At 41.5% G+C, this 17,359-nt stretch overlaps 1 protein-coding gene across 2 annotated transcripts; it reads right to left on the bottom strand.

Moving 5' to 3' along the window:
- Window positions 1–561: 561 nt before the first annotated feature.
- slc15a2 (solute carrier family 15 member 2) lies at window positions 562–13,007 on the bottom strand. Of its 2 annotated transcripts, none has more exons than XM_031584970.2 (23): window positions 12,762–13,007; window positions 11,582–11,628; window positions 10,816–10,903; window positions 10,302–10,443; window positions 10,038–10,130; window positions 9,604–9,703; window positions 9,150–9,240; window positions 8,804–8,881; window positions 8,094–8,176; window positions 7,840–7,923; window positions 7,517–7,606; window positions 6,917–6,961; window positions 6,420–6,452; window positions 5,992–6,080; window positions 5,640–5,721; window positions 5,399–5,527; window positions 4,969–5,133; window positions 4,575–4,621; window positions 4,269–4,376; window positions 3,549–3,645; window positions 2,371–2,505; window positions 1,795–1,899; window positions 562–1,490 (listed from the first exon to the last, which is right to left on the bottom strand). In XM_031584970.2, the coding sequence occupies exons 1-23, from the start codon at window positions 12,784–12,786 to the stop codon at window positions 1,272–1,274; spliced, it is 2,175 nt and encodes a 724-aa protein (XP_031440830.1). In that variant the 5' UTR covers window positions 12,787–13,007; the 3' UTR covers window positions 562–1,271. The 2 variants fall into 2 exon arrangements, with proteins under 2 accessions (XP_031440830.1, XP_031440835.1); XM_031584975.2 differs by having other exon boundaries at window positions 12,771–13,005.
- Between the last annotated feature and the right edge of the window lie 4,352 nt (window positions 13,008–17,359).

Genomic DNA, 17,359 nt, shown 5'->3' with positions numbered 1-17,359 from the left:
TAATTCGACAACCCTGTGGTAAGTGAGTATTTTGAATACTCTCTTGATACTACCACTTCAGTATTTGTACCTGGAGCTTAGATTCAGGCCTTTTCCAAATAACCTCTTGGACAATCATTCCACAATTTACAATCAAAGTAAGCGTTTTTATGTAAGTATTTGGAAAGTGCCTTTCATTAACCACTACAGTGCGTTTTGCCCCATCCCTCTTCACTGGCATCATGTCTTTCACCAGAAATGAGCACACTGCCCCCTAGTGACGAGAACAATTAGTAACACATACATGCCTCTGAGGAGATTCTCCTCTTTAGTGGCGGATATTACACTTTGTAGTCCTCAACATGCATGTTCATGTAAGAATGGTGTCCATTTTGAGTACAGTTTGATGTGGTATGCAGCTGTTAACTAATATTTCACATTCCTACGTATTAGGCAGGATTAATGAGACATACACGTTGATATCAGTCTGTAGAGTAACATTTAACAAAATAGACAGGTGTCACTCTAACATCTACTGACAAGAAAATAGCCTGTTCCTGTATCACAGACTCAAACAACATATACCTATATGCCAAGCACTTTAATCCTTTTAATATTTACATCATTGAAACCGGAATGTGTCCATTCTCCAGCACAGTATAGACTAGAGCATCAGAGTTGGCCATATGTGTCTGCAGAGGTCCTGAGATTTGAAATATTGTAGGTATGTGTACAAGACTTCTCATTCACATTTAGTTGCTACATTACGCCTACTTGCCTCACAGATACTCAGTGTAGAGGTTCATCATTTCTCTTTTTTTTTTTGTCTTGTTTTCAGCTGCATGGTCATACCATATTTACCATAAATATCACAGATCTTATACAAAATTTAAGAAAGTGAAATTCTGTCACTTAAAATCAAGGCACCAATACGTTTTCATCTATTCTACTTTCTATTTTACATGTATATAGACTAACATATATTTTATAATATCTATTTTACATGTATATAGACTAACATATATGTTATAATCATGTATGTCAGAAATTGTCAGGAATTATAAGGTACATAAGTGTCCTTTCATAGTGTTCCATATTAAGCCTCAAAACAGGCCAGAGAATCACAATGAAGCTGCTTTTAAATAGTATTGTCAGATTGTTACCTGAAGCTGCTTTTAAGTAGTATTGTCAAACTGTCACCTGAACTGCTGAAGCAAATCAAACCTTGCTTAACATATGTTAACTGTACAGGAAAAACAAACAAACAAAAAATACTGTAGAGGATTTCTGTGCTACATTTTGGTACTTTTTCCATCACTTTCTCCAATGGTGCGCATGTTCACGCCATCCGTGTGGCTCTTTTGGAGGTCGTCTTCGGTTTCCTCCCCTGCGTCGTCCTTGTACATCTTGTCTAGGTGGTCTGGGTCCACGTAGGTGTAGAAGTAGGCCATGATGGAGAAGATGATGCAGACAGCAACCAGCAGGCCAGCAAAGAGAAGGAACTCCATCCACTGTGCAACGCACAAATACAGGCAATCAGTGTGTGACTAGGATAAAATGCTGGCAGATGGCCTTATAATACATTCCCTTTCAAATATCTGAGCCAGTAAAAAGTAGTTATAGTTTTCTGCTTAACCTCACAGTCCTGTTGAGCCTTGCCATAAATTATGAAACTATAAATATCAAGCGTAAGAAAAGGGTCATGATAGACATGATAAAGTTAACTATACTCATAAACCCTCTAATGGTGTGTGTACATGACACTCTTACAGTGTTGTGGGGTGAATTCCTTTCCTATAAAGAACATTATCGTACCTGTTCCATGCCGGCTCCTTCTGCCACGATAAGCACAATCACATTACCAAAGGCCACGGTCATCAGCCAGCCAGCTTGAAGTACTGACTTCATGTTAGCTGGAGCCTATAGGTAAGACAGGAAAGTAGCAGGAGTCAGATCACAGGTCCTAATTTCATTGACAGGCAATGAGCAAAGCAAGTCTGTTGCACATGAACTAAAGCTATTGTGTGTTGTGTGGAGCATTGCGCTGACTCTCCCATGTTTGAGCTTAGGATCTTGCTCATAGTATTAAATTAGCTAAATGATTTTGCCATGTAAATAAATTAGCTTTATTTCATGCATGGCGGACTTTGCTTGTTGCTCGTTGCTTTGCTCATTACCAGTCTGATTTTGAGTGCCACAAATTCAAAGTGGATGAAAAGAGATCAAGAAAGAGAACACAGGCCACCATGTTTTTGTGTTCAATATCAATTGATCTATATCTAATTCTAGAGTGATCAATATCTAATTCTAGAGTGCTGGTTCTGAAGGCAAAAAAAACAACCTTTGTAAGAGAACATCCAAAAGCAGAGAGCATTTGAAGGTGCTCCTCACCTGTGAATAGGAGAACTCCAGGCCTGTGATGGAGAACATGACCTCTCCTGCTGTAAGAAGAACATACTGAGGGACCTGCCATGCGATGTGGACGTTGTTGGCACGCACATCCTCCAGCTTTGTGACGTCAACATTCTTAAATTAGCAAGAGCAGCGGTGTTAGATTAACTCAAACAAAGCTAGTTCCCCACTAGTTATTAGTTATGTTTTGCCTCCGTTCAGGGGACATTACGACTACCTAATCAGACCTCTTGTCAGATTTTTGTTTCATCTGCGACCTGTCTCACACTCCCTTGGTTTCCTCCCTAAGAGTATTAGCAGCAAACATGCTTGCTTCCTGTCTGACTCTCTTGTTTTCCTAAAGAGACGTGCTCAAGCTCCAGCAGTCGAGCACCAAACACGGTGGTGCGGTGACACCATGTTGTGTGGTCGGCAAAGGAGATCTGGAAATGCTGAAAGTGACTTCTGAGGTCCATTAGCACTAACAGCTGCCGAGCAACCAAACCGACTAAGCGCTCCTTCAGGACAATGTGTGTGCATTCGTTTTGATGTATCTAGGGACCTACCTAAACTTTGACATCCGTGATGGAGAGCAGAGACTGCGCTGCCAACACATCTGACATTTCTGACGTAAGATACGACAACAAAGATCTAAAAGGGCTGTTCTGCCAGTCAGTAACCCAAAGGTGACTAAAATGTTCCCAGCATAGTGCTCCTAAAATGATCTGTTAATGCCTGAAATCATCTAAATAGATGTACACACTCAAAAACATCATATGTCCTACAAAAAAAAAACAGCTTTAACATTACAGCTACTCAGAGTGGAGGTGAACAGGCATCTATTTTCAACTGCCTCCTCCAAGGGAAAAACACATTACAGGAACGCCTTATTCCGGCAGCATTTGTGAGACTGCTTTTAACCTCTGCAGCTCAGTTGCTCGATTGCTACCAACGCCGTGGTCAGAAGTACCCACAAGAGACTTAAGTGTCTGCAATCAAGGTACACAGCGGCCAAATGACTACCTGTTAATCTGTAAGCTGTTATTGTGAGTGCGCTGTGCTCAGTTATATTTTCCTGTCTGGAATGCAAATGGCTGTGTAATTGTGTAATTCCTCTGCTGAGGTTCTGAAGTAAGGGCAGAAATGTATTTATACCCACATCTACTTTGGCTACTTACCCCTTTCAGAATGATGGAGTATGAGGCACCAAAATCTAGAAGCCCAATGTCTAGAGAAAGGTTCCTTGAGCTGCCTTCACATTTTACATTTGAGTACCTGTCAAGCACAGAGGAGAAAGACAGAGAGTCTAAAATAGCAGACACATGGTATAGATGATCACAAATTACTATAAAGTTCAGCTGATTCTTCAAGTATTTAATGAATAGCATGAACTAAAAGTTGTACATTTTAAACAAAGTCTCTTATTGGCTGGTCCATATATTGCAGTAGCATAGTCATTTGTAAAACATTGACCTGTATGTTTTTTTAGTTCCAGATGTCCATGTACAATTCTCATTATCACATTTACCTTGAAAATCTTTTATCAACAGATGAACAACCTTTAAAGGCTTTGTTAGCCTATTTCCATTTATATGTATTATTACAAGTATAAAACATATCAAAAACCAATCATACACTGAACAGTATGTTTGTGGTCTGTAAACTCTGCAAATATATTGGTCACAATGCTTGGGAGCCAAAAAGTCAAGAACATCAAGAACTAGCAACAGCAACTACCATTGGGTGTGACTGTAATGTGATATGAGAAAAGATGGCAAACATGTTTATATATTGAGGTGAGGAACATTCATATCTGCTCTCATCTTCTACACACACACACACACACACACACACAAAACATTTTGGAAGTTGAGAAATCCGTCCATAATTGTACTCACAGTTCTCTATCCACAAATTCACCATTTGAGACCCCAACCCCAACCGGAACGTGGAACCGTTTAGCTCCAACAGTTATGTTGAAATCTTCCTGGAGGGTGTTGATAAACCTGAAATAATCATGCACCAATGTGGCCAGTGAATAACAGTCTTGGAGATGAACTGGACAATTCTGTGTCAAAGTTAAAGTAAATACAGGTATAAAAAAAAAAAAGTCAGGGGTGAAACTGTTTGCTGAAATCCCTTATGCTAGTGAATCACTTATCTTATTCCTAAACATATGCAAGCAGTCTGTACAGTACGTATACCTCAGATGTGCTTCACCATTTTCAGACTTCTGGATGTTGTCCTTTACCTGTGCACCAGTGAACACAAGTGAAGACGTGTGAGTGAGAAGACCTTCAGTAGAAACTGACACCCACACAACCACATGATCTAATAGCCAGTGTGTACCCTGTCTGCTCTTTACCAGGTGTCTCCAGGAACCATCTGTCTTAAATGTAACGCCTAACCATGAAAAGCTCTGCTAACCAACTTTCTGATCAGCCTCAAATTTCACATTAGCACAACTTTTCCAAGGAATATTTGACAAATAGTATTGGCTCATGCCAATATATACTTTTCAAGAGTAAAACATTATAGTTTTGTAAGATAAACATAGCAGTGCAGTTATTTGGTAGTTTACTGTGTTCGTTGTCTTACCAGGGTGCAGTGGACACCTAAGGCATCATCGTTTATGATAAGAGTATAGGCCTCTTCTTCAGTGAAGGTTTTAACGCAATGGTGATTTTCCCCATTGACAGTCAGCGTGACAGTCAGAGCCTGTTTAAAGCCATTCAGCTGAAGTCTCTGGTACTCCACAGGGTCCTAAAGGGGGAAGCAAAAAGTTCCATGGGTGTGAAACCACTATTCATGATTTATTTAATCAAAGACTATTTATTAATACAGCATTGTTTATCCTCAAGAACTATTTCAAACATACCTTGATCATTTATCACACGTCAAATTCAACAGAATCAACCAAATAAATAATAAACTTTGTGTAGTAAGTCTTAAAGACATATTTTGTACCTCTAAATATCTCATCATAATGCAGAAAAATGTCTGTCAATATTGGCCATGCAATTCCTACCTCATAGGATTTGATTGGCTGAGGAAAGAGGCCTGTGTGCCCCTGGACATCCAAACTTATGTTTCCCTCTGCCAAGTTCAAGACCTGAAGGAGACTTGTGCTTGCAGGCGGCGGATCCACCACAGTTTCCTAAAGCAGGGACACTGATTAAACCATTGTCATCCATCAATAATGAGCATCTAGAAGTCTAACCGCACTTAGAGGCCAGATGTAATCTGAAAACGTCAGCAGAACAGCTTACAATGACACTGCGCTCTACAATAGTGGCGGCTCCGAAGGCCAGGGCGGCAAAAATCATGCCAGTGGCCATCTTCCTCAGAGGACTGAGAGAGAGGGAGAGAGACAGACAGAGAGAGAGAGAGAGAGAGAATGAGAAGAGATGCCTGTTAATTCACAGCCCAGTTATTGTTTTCTTCTAAATACATGAAATTGCATACATTATTCAGTGTAATTTCTGTAGAAAAGAAGGAAACATAGCTGAGCATGTCACTCATGTCTCATGGCCCTTTCCCATGGGGGCTTCATGACTATAAAACTTTCACTGTTTAAGCTTTAGGATTTAACTTGACATCCAAGGTTAGAGGACGACTCACGTGACTTTGATCTTGCACATGCCGATGAGTGGGTACACACCCATGTCGAAGATAGGGATGAATATCAGAATCAGCAGTGCATTCAGCATCTTTACAAGAAGAGAGGGAACACAATCACATATGAAATTGCTTGAACTGCAAAAATGAGACGAGGGAGAGGTTGTAAAATGAGGGCCAGTCACAGTGAGAGCAAATGTTTTTGAACATATTTTATGGGTTAGCTGAGGTCAGTGAAATTTGAATGTGCAATAAATCTGAGTAAATAAGTATATAAGTGTGTAAATGAGTGAGTGAGTGACAATGAGTGAGGGTTAGTGTGTGTTTGTGTGTGCGTGTGCATATGTGTGTGTGCACGTTTGTGCGCATTACAAAAGGGAGAGGAAGAGATAAAAAGATGAGGAGATAAAGAGATTGCAAAATATCTCTACCTGCATTTGATCAGGTTTCAAGACAAATGCACCCTGTAATAAAACACAAAATATAAAATTTCACGATCAGCAAAGTACTGTTAAATTGCTTGCGATAAAAGATTTAATCTTGACATTTATCTCTATAGCTACACATAATCTTATCAGGTTACATTAGTATCAGACACCAACAACGAATTCATCCTATTCCATTGTAATTGCAATCACAGGCTTAGGGATGGGTCACAGCCAGTCACGGTTGATGTTAATCTATTACATTTAGACATGTTTTTCAAGGAAACAATAAAAACCTCACAGTAAGGCGCCCCACAAGCAGTCACAGTACTGTGTAAATCACACATGACCACAACAGGAGTACACGACACTCACAAACAATACCATAAATCTGCCCTCAACACAGAACACTGGTCCACTCATGTACAGTTGGGCAACCATTGCTAAAAAACAAAATGTTTACATAATCCTGAAAAACAAACAAACAAACAAACATAACTCACAAAGTCCATGTTCATGCGAGTGGATTGTAGTGTCCAGCGGGATCCCTGGAGGAGAGGGAGAGGGAGAGGGAGAGGGAGAGGGAGAGGGAGAGGGAGAGGGAGAGGAAGAGGAAGAGGGAGAGGGAGAGGGAATGTTATTCCTCGCCTGCTGTGCTCAGGAACCAGGCCTCTCTATGGCCATTACCAGTCATTTCCAGTCAACAGCCTCCATTAGGCTGGCGCTGGCCCTTAGCTCATCACACACTTGATTAGATGCCTAATAAAACACTTCTCCTTTCCCCTACACGCATATGGTTTTGCCTTTTAGTTTGCAGATCTGGAGTCAAACAAAGGGTCTCTGCACTTTGCCTTTCCAATTGGTTGGTCTTTCTCACGGTGCATTTTGTCCTTCTGGCCATTCTATTCAACAGCAACTTTTACTTGCGTATACAGGTCATCACTTCATTACTGTCACTTCATCTGTTGCAGACCTTGTGTATATCTTAATTATATTTCATTGACATCCTTAATTTAACTGAGGTGCACACTTTTGTTCATGTTTCTCCACAACGCTATTGACAGGCCTATTCTAAAAACAGAAGAAGATTGCTAGTATCTTACCTGCTGGTCAAACAGAGCCCAGAACATGGGCAGGGGGATGTAGAGCACCAACACCCTCAGCACCATCTTGATCTCTGAGATGAGGCGTTTCTGTTCAAACACAGAAATTATGAATTGAGACCTCCAGTAGAGTATTTATATTATATCTGGATCGTGTAGTAGCTTCAACTACTGACACTACAGAACATTCTGGGTCCTTAATGCACTCTGTAATTACTGGCTAATGTTGTAGATGTGCTTTCGTACTTCCCTGTGAATTGGCACACATAATGAGAACCAGCATTCGTTAAGGTCATTAGGGTGAAAGGATCTGTTGGAATTACCGGGTACTTTTCCTCTGCCCAGTCCAGCCAGTGTTCCCTCTTGGGTTGATGTTTGGAGCTTCTCCCCCAGTTACGAATGGCACACTACAACAGAGGACTCAGTCAGCTGCATGTTCACAAGCCACGTGTTGAATTCAAACATCATGTTGGTGGAGACCTGGTATAGTTGTATTGCAAATCCAACTTGCAATAATGACAGGAATAATCATTTTTAAAAAGTAAGTGAGGAGCATGGTCTTGATGAGGATACTCACGCCAATGCATTTGCACACTTGGAGCAGAACGTTCCCTTCTGGCGGACTGTTCTTGTAAAGCCCACTGCCGGCGATGAACACAACTGCAATTGGAGAAATGATGTAACTTCATAACACTTTAGCTTAACACTCTGTAATGTACTCAGACACTCAGCGAGGACTGCTCTCGGACTGCTTAAAAAAACAGACATCAACTTGGGAGAAGTCGAATAGACAGGAAGATAAAAAAAATGACGCCACATAGTTTACGTTTCCAGACGTCCTAATTTATTACGCAACAGCCTATCAGACGCGCTGATAGGCATCATGTTTTTATAAAGTCAGAGCAAATCTTTTGTGGCTGGGCTGTTTTGACTGGCAGCTCTAAGGCAGCTCTAAGTCCTGACCGCGCTGTGTTTTATGCTGATGGGGTCCCTTCATCCATAGGGGCTTCATGGCTCACTGGCCTTGCTCAGCCCAAGCATGCACTATCCAAACACACCATGTTTTCCCCCCAGCTCACTGAACGAGACAATCATACATGCACAGCCAGTGCTGTCTAATGCATCAAAGGAACAGGGCGATCTGCAATAAGAATCTAAATCCAGACACACTCTCCTTTTTCTCTACACTTGACTGATTGTGTGTCTGTGTGTGTGTGTGTGTGTGTGTGTGTGTGTGTGTGTGTGTGTGTGTGTGTGTGTGTGTGTGTGTGTGTGTGTGATACTCACCCAGAGCAATGATCATTAAAACCGCAGGAACTCCAAAGGCAAGGGCATAGCAGTCACTACCAAAACACTGAACATCACCTGCAAGGCAGAAGAGCAGAGAGCACGCTAACATCAAGCTTTACCATCACCAAGACAACCAGAGACCAGAGAGGTAACCAGTTACTAAAACTGATGTGATGACAATCCAGGAAGTAACTAAAGAGACAGCAAGAATGGCCTGTTGCAGGAATATCTGACATGCTGTAATGGTGCATTGCTCCTGGCTGACATGAAGACTCCTAAATACAGTCTGTGGATAATCTGATGAAATGATGACAGAAAGTTGGGCTGTGTGCAGCAGACTGACTTCTCAGTATGGGGGTGATGACGGTCGACAGGACACTCCCGGCGTTGATGGACATGTAGAAGATGGAGAAGAACTTCCTCCTCTCGTCTGTCTGAGGGAAAGAGGAGTAACAGTAAGTACCACCCACTGATACAGTCAAAGCTGCCACACTCACAACTAAAATAGAGCCTTCCAAAGAATAGCCTGATCCAGTTAACTGCATGACGTGTGGGCTATTGCATCGACGCTAGAGAAGTGACTAATGATTTCTGTGCTGGGGAGGGGGCCATGCATCAGAATCAGCCTGATGGGAGTTAAAATGAGAAGAGAATGAGCCTGATGGGACTTAAATTGAGATGAGAATGAGCCTGATGTGAGTTAAAATAAGAAGAGAATGAGCCTGGTGTGAGTTAAAATAACAAGAGAATGCTCTTGTAGGCTGCATGGGGAGACAATATTTTCATCCATGTCTTACATGCTCCTCTTCAAACTGGTCTCCTCCAAAGGCAGCCACACAGGGCTTGATTCCTCCTGTGCCAAAGGCGATGAGGATCAGTCCAGCCATGGACAGCACGCTAGAACGCGAGGACAAGCCAAGGACAAACAAACGACAACAGTATTACCAGCCTGATACTAACACATCTCACACAGGAGTGAGTCATGGATATAGTGAACAGAATTCAGCTTCAGTTCACACCACATCAATTCAGCTCAGCTGCACCAGCTTTTCTTTTTCCAAGACCTCTATGAAACAAACACACACACACTCACACACAAACACACACACACACACACACACACACACACACACACACACACACACACACACACACACACACACACACACACACACACACACACACACACACACAGACACACACACATTTATCTCGATATCATTTCACTTACATGTGCACAGTGTTGTCCCCAACATCTGGAATGGCCCCTACAGACTTGACCACATGGCCAATGACATACACTATGGAGAGGTAGATGATAGTCCTGTGAATGACACACACACACACACACACACACACACACACACACACACACACACACACACACACACACACACACACACACACACACACACACACAAAAACATGAACTCTTGTCTCGAACATGAAGACAGTGTTGTGAAAGCCTGAGAGGAAGGGTGGTAATGTCTCTTACTTGAACTTCCCCAGCCATGAGTCAGCGATGAGGGCACCCAGGACCGGGGTGAAGTAGCACAGGCTGCTGAAGGCATGGTACACGGCTGTGGAGAGATCCTTGTCCCATTTGAGGTAGTGTATGAAATATAGGGTCAACACCGCTACACGTAGGGACGGGCAGGACAAACACACAGAAAGAGGCACAACACGAGTGAAGACAACAGGAGGCAAGATGAGACAAGACAGAAAGTTTTAATGGCCTGTGATGGAAACTTGACATTGAAAATGTTCTCAGGTTTACATGCGAAAACAGCGAGGCAGTGTATTGGTGATATGGCGGAGGCATCGCATTGCGACATTGTCACAAGTCCTTTTAAAAGGAGCCTCCGACAGAGCAGACTGTCTCCCAGACAGAAGCCTCAGTGCGTTAAGGAACTCACTGGCTCGCACCTCCTCACATTAGTCAGTGAAGATGTTTGACTGCACTCAGTGGAATCTAGTGACGACTTAAAGCCGTGTCTCCAGCCCATTACCTTTCATTCCATAGTAGGAGAAGCGCTCGCAGAACTCGTTGACCACAATAAAACCGATGCTGACTGGGTAGTTGGTCCCGCATATTGTCTGAATGAAACAGAAAAAGGCAGTCAGGAGACAGACAGTGAATGATTCTGCACTGCCGACAGACCCAAACAACACAGACTAGCCATGATTTGGCATAAATCCAAAACCTCTTACATAATGATCTGCATACATATCCTATATGAGTGTTTAAGAGCGTGCATGATTTGTTTTTACTACCCCAAATGGCCAGCACTTCAGTGGAGTTTGAGTTCCTACACCCCCTTTCTCTACTGGTTTAATTGCCTCTAAAAACTAATGGTAGTCATGTGACAACAGACGGGCCTTGTACACCACAGGATGCTGCGCTTCAACCCCCAATGAAAAAGGAGCAAAAGGGGAGAGATGCAAGTCCCGAGGAGCAGGAAGTCCATCTTTCACACATGTTTCCACTATGATATTCTAGAAGTAGTGAGAATTGAAAATACAGGCTTGTAGTCAAATATCTGGCGCTGTTCCTACTGAAAACAATGAATCTCACTAAAACACCATTGTGTGCTGCAATTAATTAATTCTCATGCATTTTGTGTATGCTACGGTAAGCATACTGAGCGTGATCTGTATATGAGCTATCTACGGTGGCATGAGCTGTCACATTGGTCAGCATATCTATTTAATTGTACACAGTCATGTTATTGTAGTATATTGTAAAAATAGTATTCTAAAAGAGCGCCACCTTACCGGTGATTTTCTTTTCCTGTCCCCTCCCTGTTCCTCTGATGAGTAATCTAATAGACAAAGATTCAGAATCAGAAGTTAATGGTGACCAGAGAAGACACATATTTCCAACACAGCATGACATTATCTAGAGACAATGTAAATTGTGATTCAGGGGTCAAGCACACTATACATTCTTGATAAAGTATGCATTTTGCAAAATCAAACAAAAAAGATAAGAAAAGAAAGATAAAAACACTTAACTATGGCAGAGTTGAACTGCTGCACAGATATATATATATATATATATATATATATATTGTCAGAATAAAGGCATGAAAAATAACTGTCAATATTGATCCACCTGAACACACTGAAATGATAAGCAGGCTCCATTGTAGGGGGCTTTGGGCAGGAAGTGTCACACTTTTGTTTTCAAACTGTAACTTCTACATGCCATTCTGAGAATGTCACCTCCACAATCACCTACTATCACAGAGTCAATTTTGAAAAGGCACCTCAAACATTAAACCACCAGTTAAAGTCTAACTCTGATCAAGGGTGTGGGTCATAACAGATTATGGTGAGAAATTTTAACTTTTAAATTTAAACGCATTTACAAAATCATAACAATAATGTTACAACATAATCTGTCACTGTCTTTTCATTCTGTAACTGTCTGAAACACTGCTTACAAGAACAGCTTCATAGGCCTTCGCATAATTAAAAAACAGTGCACTCTAAATTACACTTTGCCACAACCGCGAAGCATGCGAAACGATAGGCCACAGTTCCTTTTCCTCCAACCAGTCCCGTGATCTGTATTTATGAATCAAGCTTCTACAGACAAACGTTTGTAACTGTAACAAGGTATGAAATGAAAAAAAGGAAAAAAAGAAAAGAAAAAATAAGAAGGAAAAATGTCAAATCAAGCATAATAATGAAATCTTGCCTGAATAACTTAAGTAAAATACTTGTTCTTAAAAGTCCGTTGTTCCAAAACTAGATAACTTTACACGACATTTACTGATAAGGAGATTAAAGACTAAAATTAAATCCATCGGCTGTACAGTGCACGCCTGCAGCCACGTCTTCTTGCTATAGTTATTTCTACGCGAACAACTTCCATTGGAGAAGTCCGTTAGAAGCACGCGTGTAGGTTAATTATCCCAAACTTGTATTGCAGGGGAAAGTTTCCAAATACCAGCGTTACCCTTCTTTTTCTCCATCTGGTCAGTAACGTCTTGAGTGTGTATTAGACAAACACACACACACTCCCTTCTCGTTGTCCGTCGTTTGAACTGACAAACGTCCAAGTCCGTCCCTCCCTAATGTGGCGCAACCAAGTAGCAAAACGCAGCTGTTATAGCATTTAACCACCACCGTGGTTAATGTTCTACTCCCATTCCGCGAATGGATGACTTCGCGTAGTTTTGGGTCGTTGTCATGCACTTTTCTGTCACTCACGGGAATGTAAGAGCCCACATCCTCTAGGTCTCGCACATGGAGGTGTGGCCAGGCTGCTCTTTTGTGATGCACAGAGGGCCGTTTGTTTGGTATGGACCTCATGGCCCAGCACGGGAAATGTTTGGTTCAATGAGCCAGCCACTGCGCTCCAACTGTTTGGATAACACTCGGAGAAAGAGGGGTGGGGGAGGTTCTAGCTGATCAGACGGGCCAGACTGTTGCCCGGTGTCTGTGAAGAGTGACTAGGCTTACGCTAGTTTTATTTTCATATTTATTCAATTGTTTTGTCTAGACCTCTATGCTAAAATTGCAGCCGTTATTGGGAGGAAGCGGACTTTAAAAGATTAAATCTTTATACAATGAAATGACACTCAAGACTCAAGATTTTTCAATTATCTTTTCATGTTGCCCACACTGGCCTTCCATCCAGCAATATATCACTCATTGTCAATGTCAACGTCCTTCTCAGGAAAACCCACCCCACTTATTTAACAGATTCCAGTTAAACAATACTTAATGCATAATCTGGGATAATGATTTTATCCTGTCATGGGTTGGGTCATGTCAGTTGATGCACTGAGGAAATTATCAAAGTAGCGCAGGGCAACGTAACCACACCCTTGCCACGTATGAACATGAATGGAACTAAGGCTCTTCTCCACAAAAGCTGTTCTTCGGCTTGTCCCAGGTAGATCTCACCATCAACATGGCCAAATTAGTTTGTCAGGGCGATGGTTTCTAAGGGCGAAGTGGTCGGTCAGGAGCTTGAGTGTCCCGTGCGCACAAAGGTCCAAGCCATAGATACTGTAACTATCCTCTACTAATGAGAATGAACCATTGAGGTTCTGAGGTATGATAGGAACTTTGTACTAGCACCACTCAGTAACCTGCTGAAACAAATTGGGAAATGTGATTGGACACCCGCATTTGGTTTGGGCCTTGTGACCACAACCCACTAACTTTTCTCCATTCTTTACCGAACCCAAACCAAGACTGGTGTGCTGGTGTCTTTAAATAATTTAGGTACGAAGATTAAGCTGATGCCCTGCTAAAGCCCTGTGGGTTCCTCTTGTGGGGGGAGGTGTGATGGCCTGCTAGGCCTTTGTCTGTTTTCCTCTTGTGGTTCTCCCTCATGACTATGTACAGGTGCATTTGGAGGCGGGGCTAAATTGTAATACAGTGGCGCACAGGTGTTAGAGTCACTCTAGAGTCATAAGGGCTGCTTGACCTTTGAACCCTCCACACGCATGCAGCACATCTCACTCATGACAACATCCTGACAGTAGCCTCCTCACTACTGACCTGCACCTCTCTGTTTTTAATTTAATAAAATAACTTTTGGTTTCAACCTAACTAGTCGCCCCCCTCTCTTTGTTGTGGCTTCCCTGGAGTCAAAACAAACTTCTTCCTCTGACTGGAGTTTGTATGTTTGTACGGTGAACCCCTCAAATATATTTATATACACTGACTGCAATGTCATCTGGTTTAAATTCACTGAGTCAAGCAGTAAGTAAATGTCTCATGTTGCCGATGAGCTCTTTCCACTCCATGACACTGTCCAACATTTCTGAATTCCTGTAGCTCAAGTGATACAGTTAGGTGTCAACAACACCAAGATCATTGATTTGATTCCATGGGCACCCACATGCCAACTACTGTGTGACTGTAAATCACTAAATTAAATACAAGTAAATGTCAAACATATTTTATGATGCAAGAACTAACATTGTTTGAAGTAAAAGCTGATCACTGGTCAGTTAGACAGTCATTGACGGACATTTGTAGACTCAGTGACAGTGTCATTTGCATTACATTTTACTATCCAAAATTCTACCTCAGCCATTAAAGGCACACTTCAGTTAAACTGATATTTTGAGCTTTTTACACATATGCAAAACTTTCCTATACTACTACACATGGATTCCTTTTCGAATGCCCAAGGCTTTGGTCTGTAAAGTGCTCTCTGTGTTAAGGTAAAAATATATGTGTGGTGCTTCATAACTATGTTACTCCATCCACACGTTTACAAAGTTCTTTCCAAAACAATTTTTCTTTTCATTTGAGAAAAGGAAAGAAAAACATTTGTGGGGCCCACGTTTCAATGTATCACAATGTAACATTGGACCACTCCAAATTAGGGCTTAACTGGACTGGTTTCTCTACGCTCCTCAGCGACTAGATCACCAGTTCAACACTACACACTTGAAGGACCAAGATCAAGATAACGACATAGAACATGTTTTAAAGGAGTATCAAGGACTGAACCTGACTTTAAAATATCAGATGGTATTAAAGTGAGTTCAGACTTGATATGCAGTGGGAGTGTTGGCATCCCAGCCACAGACAGGAAGGACTCCCTGCAAACTGCACCACCTACTTTTACTGTTTGGACCCTGACTTGGACAAAGATAGCCAGCAATTCCATTACAATAAAGTATTTTCTGAAGGCCTGGGCTTTAATGATTTATATGTTTACGGTTTTCATGGAAAGACAATCCACAGCCTGTTAAAGTGTTAGTCTTGCTGCAAGTAAAAGTTTTAAACGATTAGAAGAGACCAAATGTCATGCCATATCCGGTAATCATTCTGGATCTGAAGCATTTTGGCAAAAGGCCACCTTAACTTGCCAAAAGCTAAATTGCCAGCCAGATTGCCATATTCTAGAGAAATTTCATTTCTAAATGTTAGGATTTTGCTATGGGTTTCCCAAATACTCAGTTATCCAAAACGATTCCATTCAAGGTGGAACCTGTACAAATGTCTGATCAGAAGACTTCAGCCTTGCACACACATGGTTCTGTTAGATACAGTATACTGATCTAGTTGGTCACCAGGCTTTGGATTTACACTACTTTTTCATGTCATCCTAAATTTTTGGCAGACATGGCTGTGAGTGTGATGTGTCCCCTGAGTACAGGTACTATGATGGGTTAGGATTTCAGCATATTAACTGTTAAGGATGAGAACATTCAACATATTGACTAAAGCACAATTTATGGTCTTCCGTCTACGGAGACACAGACACGGAGAGCCCTCTCCGACATTGCAAACCCTCTCCGAGCACCTCTCCGTGGCTTGACGTGCACCTCCCAAATTTTGTAACTATCCGACTCCGTCAATCCGTCAATACATTGCTGTTTACCTTGTGGGTAGTAGTATGCCAACATTAGATAGCTGGCTCGGACACCTCGCAAATTCCCTCAGACGTACAATAACGGGGGTTTTACATTGCAGTGTCTATTTCTCGGTAACTTAAAAAAAAATCTAAGCAAAAAAAAGTCAAACAAACAACTTTAATGTACAAATACCACCATCTACAGAGTTTGGTCTGCTGCCATCTTTTAAAAAAATTATTATTGCTTTCCAACACCCACAACCGTCGGAGAACCATAAATGAAAACGAGTCGGTCGAGGCAAATGCGTGACCACGGATTAACGTAGTTGTAGAAGAATGACGGCACCTTTACACTTGAGAAAAAGCTGACAATTTCTTATGGTTAAAAGATGCATGTGGTTAGAACTACCTGATTCTCTTTAAGGCATCATTGGCAATCTGACCAGATTATAGTGACCATAAATAGTTGTAATAACTTCCAATGTTGTTTTGAAAGTGTCATTATAACATAAACTACATTATTTCAAAAGTGCAGTACACTACCACTGCTTTATTATGTGTATCGTGTCTTACATTTTTGTAACAACTGTTTACTCATGCTTATTCTCATTTATAGATGGGTTAAATCATCCGGTAGTTTATTGATCCATTAAATTAATGTTGCACAATAATGTAATGTAATTACCATGTCAGTATACGTATTAATTCTGCGTGCGTATACAGTTTGTGAACATGAGAGAAGTGTGAGTGTGTGAGAGAGAGGAGGGAGAGAAGGAGACAGACTGAGAGACAAGAGAAATCTTCCCATCTCTTGATGTAATTCATGCCATAAATGTCACTTGGTGGTGCAACTTGATGTACTAAATCTTAATGGTCCAAATTTGTATTGCTGTTTTATTTTATTGCATTTATTTCCTTATGATATTTACTCATTGTTGCATAAGACAGAAAACTAGCATGTATGTAGTATTCCCGTCACTACCTTGTACAGCTGACACAAGAGAAGAAGACTGAAACGGTCAGCCTGCTTATCGGTTCACCTCACCCTTGGTTGCTGCTTGTTGTATGAGTCTGCTTTTCATTGAGTCTCTCTTCATTATCCTCAGGTTTGGTCATAAGACACTGACAACTGAAAACCAAAGCAGACAGCGGTAAACAAATTCAACAAGGCCTGGGTGCTAGTGGTCTCACATCTAAGGCATGCCTGTCTAGAACTGTAG

Source organism: Clupea harengus, chromosome 2 (genome assembly GCF_900700415.2).
Source record: "Clupea harengus chromosome 2, Ch_v2.0.2, whole genome shotgun sequence".
Lineage (NCBI taxonomy): Eukaryota > Metazoa > Chordata > Actinopteri > Clupeiformes > Clupeidae > Clupea > Clupea harengus.
The sequence above is the reverse complement of the archived record's forward strand: the minus strand, read 5'-3'. Positions and strand labels throughout refer to the sequence as shown.

Bases quoted from the DNA above. Each gene is read 5' to 3' on its own strand.
- slc15a2 (XM_031584970.2), bottom strand. From the start codon at position 12,786: ATGGAGAAAAAGAAGGGTAACGCTG. The intron at 9,241-9,603 runs GTAAGACATGGA...TCTTTCCCTCAG, and splicing joins ACCAGTTTGAAGAGGAGCAT to ACAGACGAGAGGAGGAAGTT. The intron at 1,900-2,370 runs GTGAGGAGCACC...TCTTACCTATAG, and splicing joins TGGAGTTCTCCTATTCACAG to GCTCCAGCTAACATGAAGTC.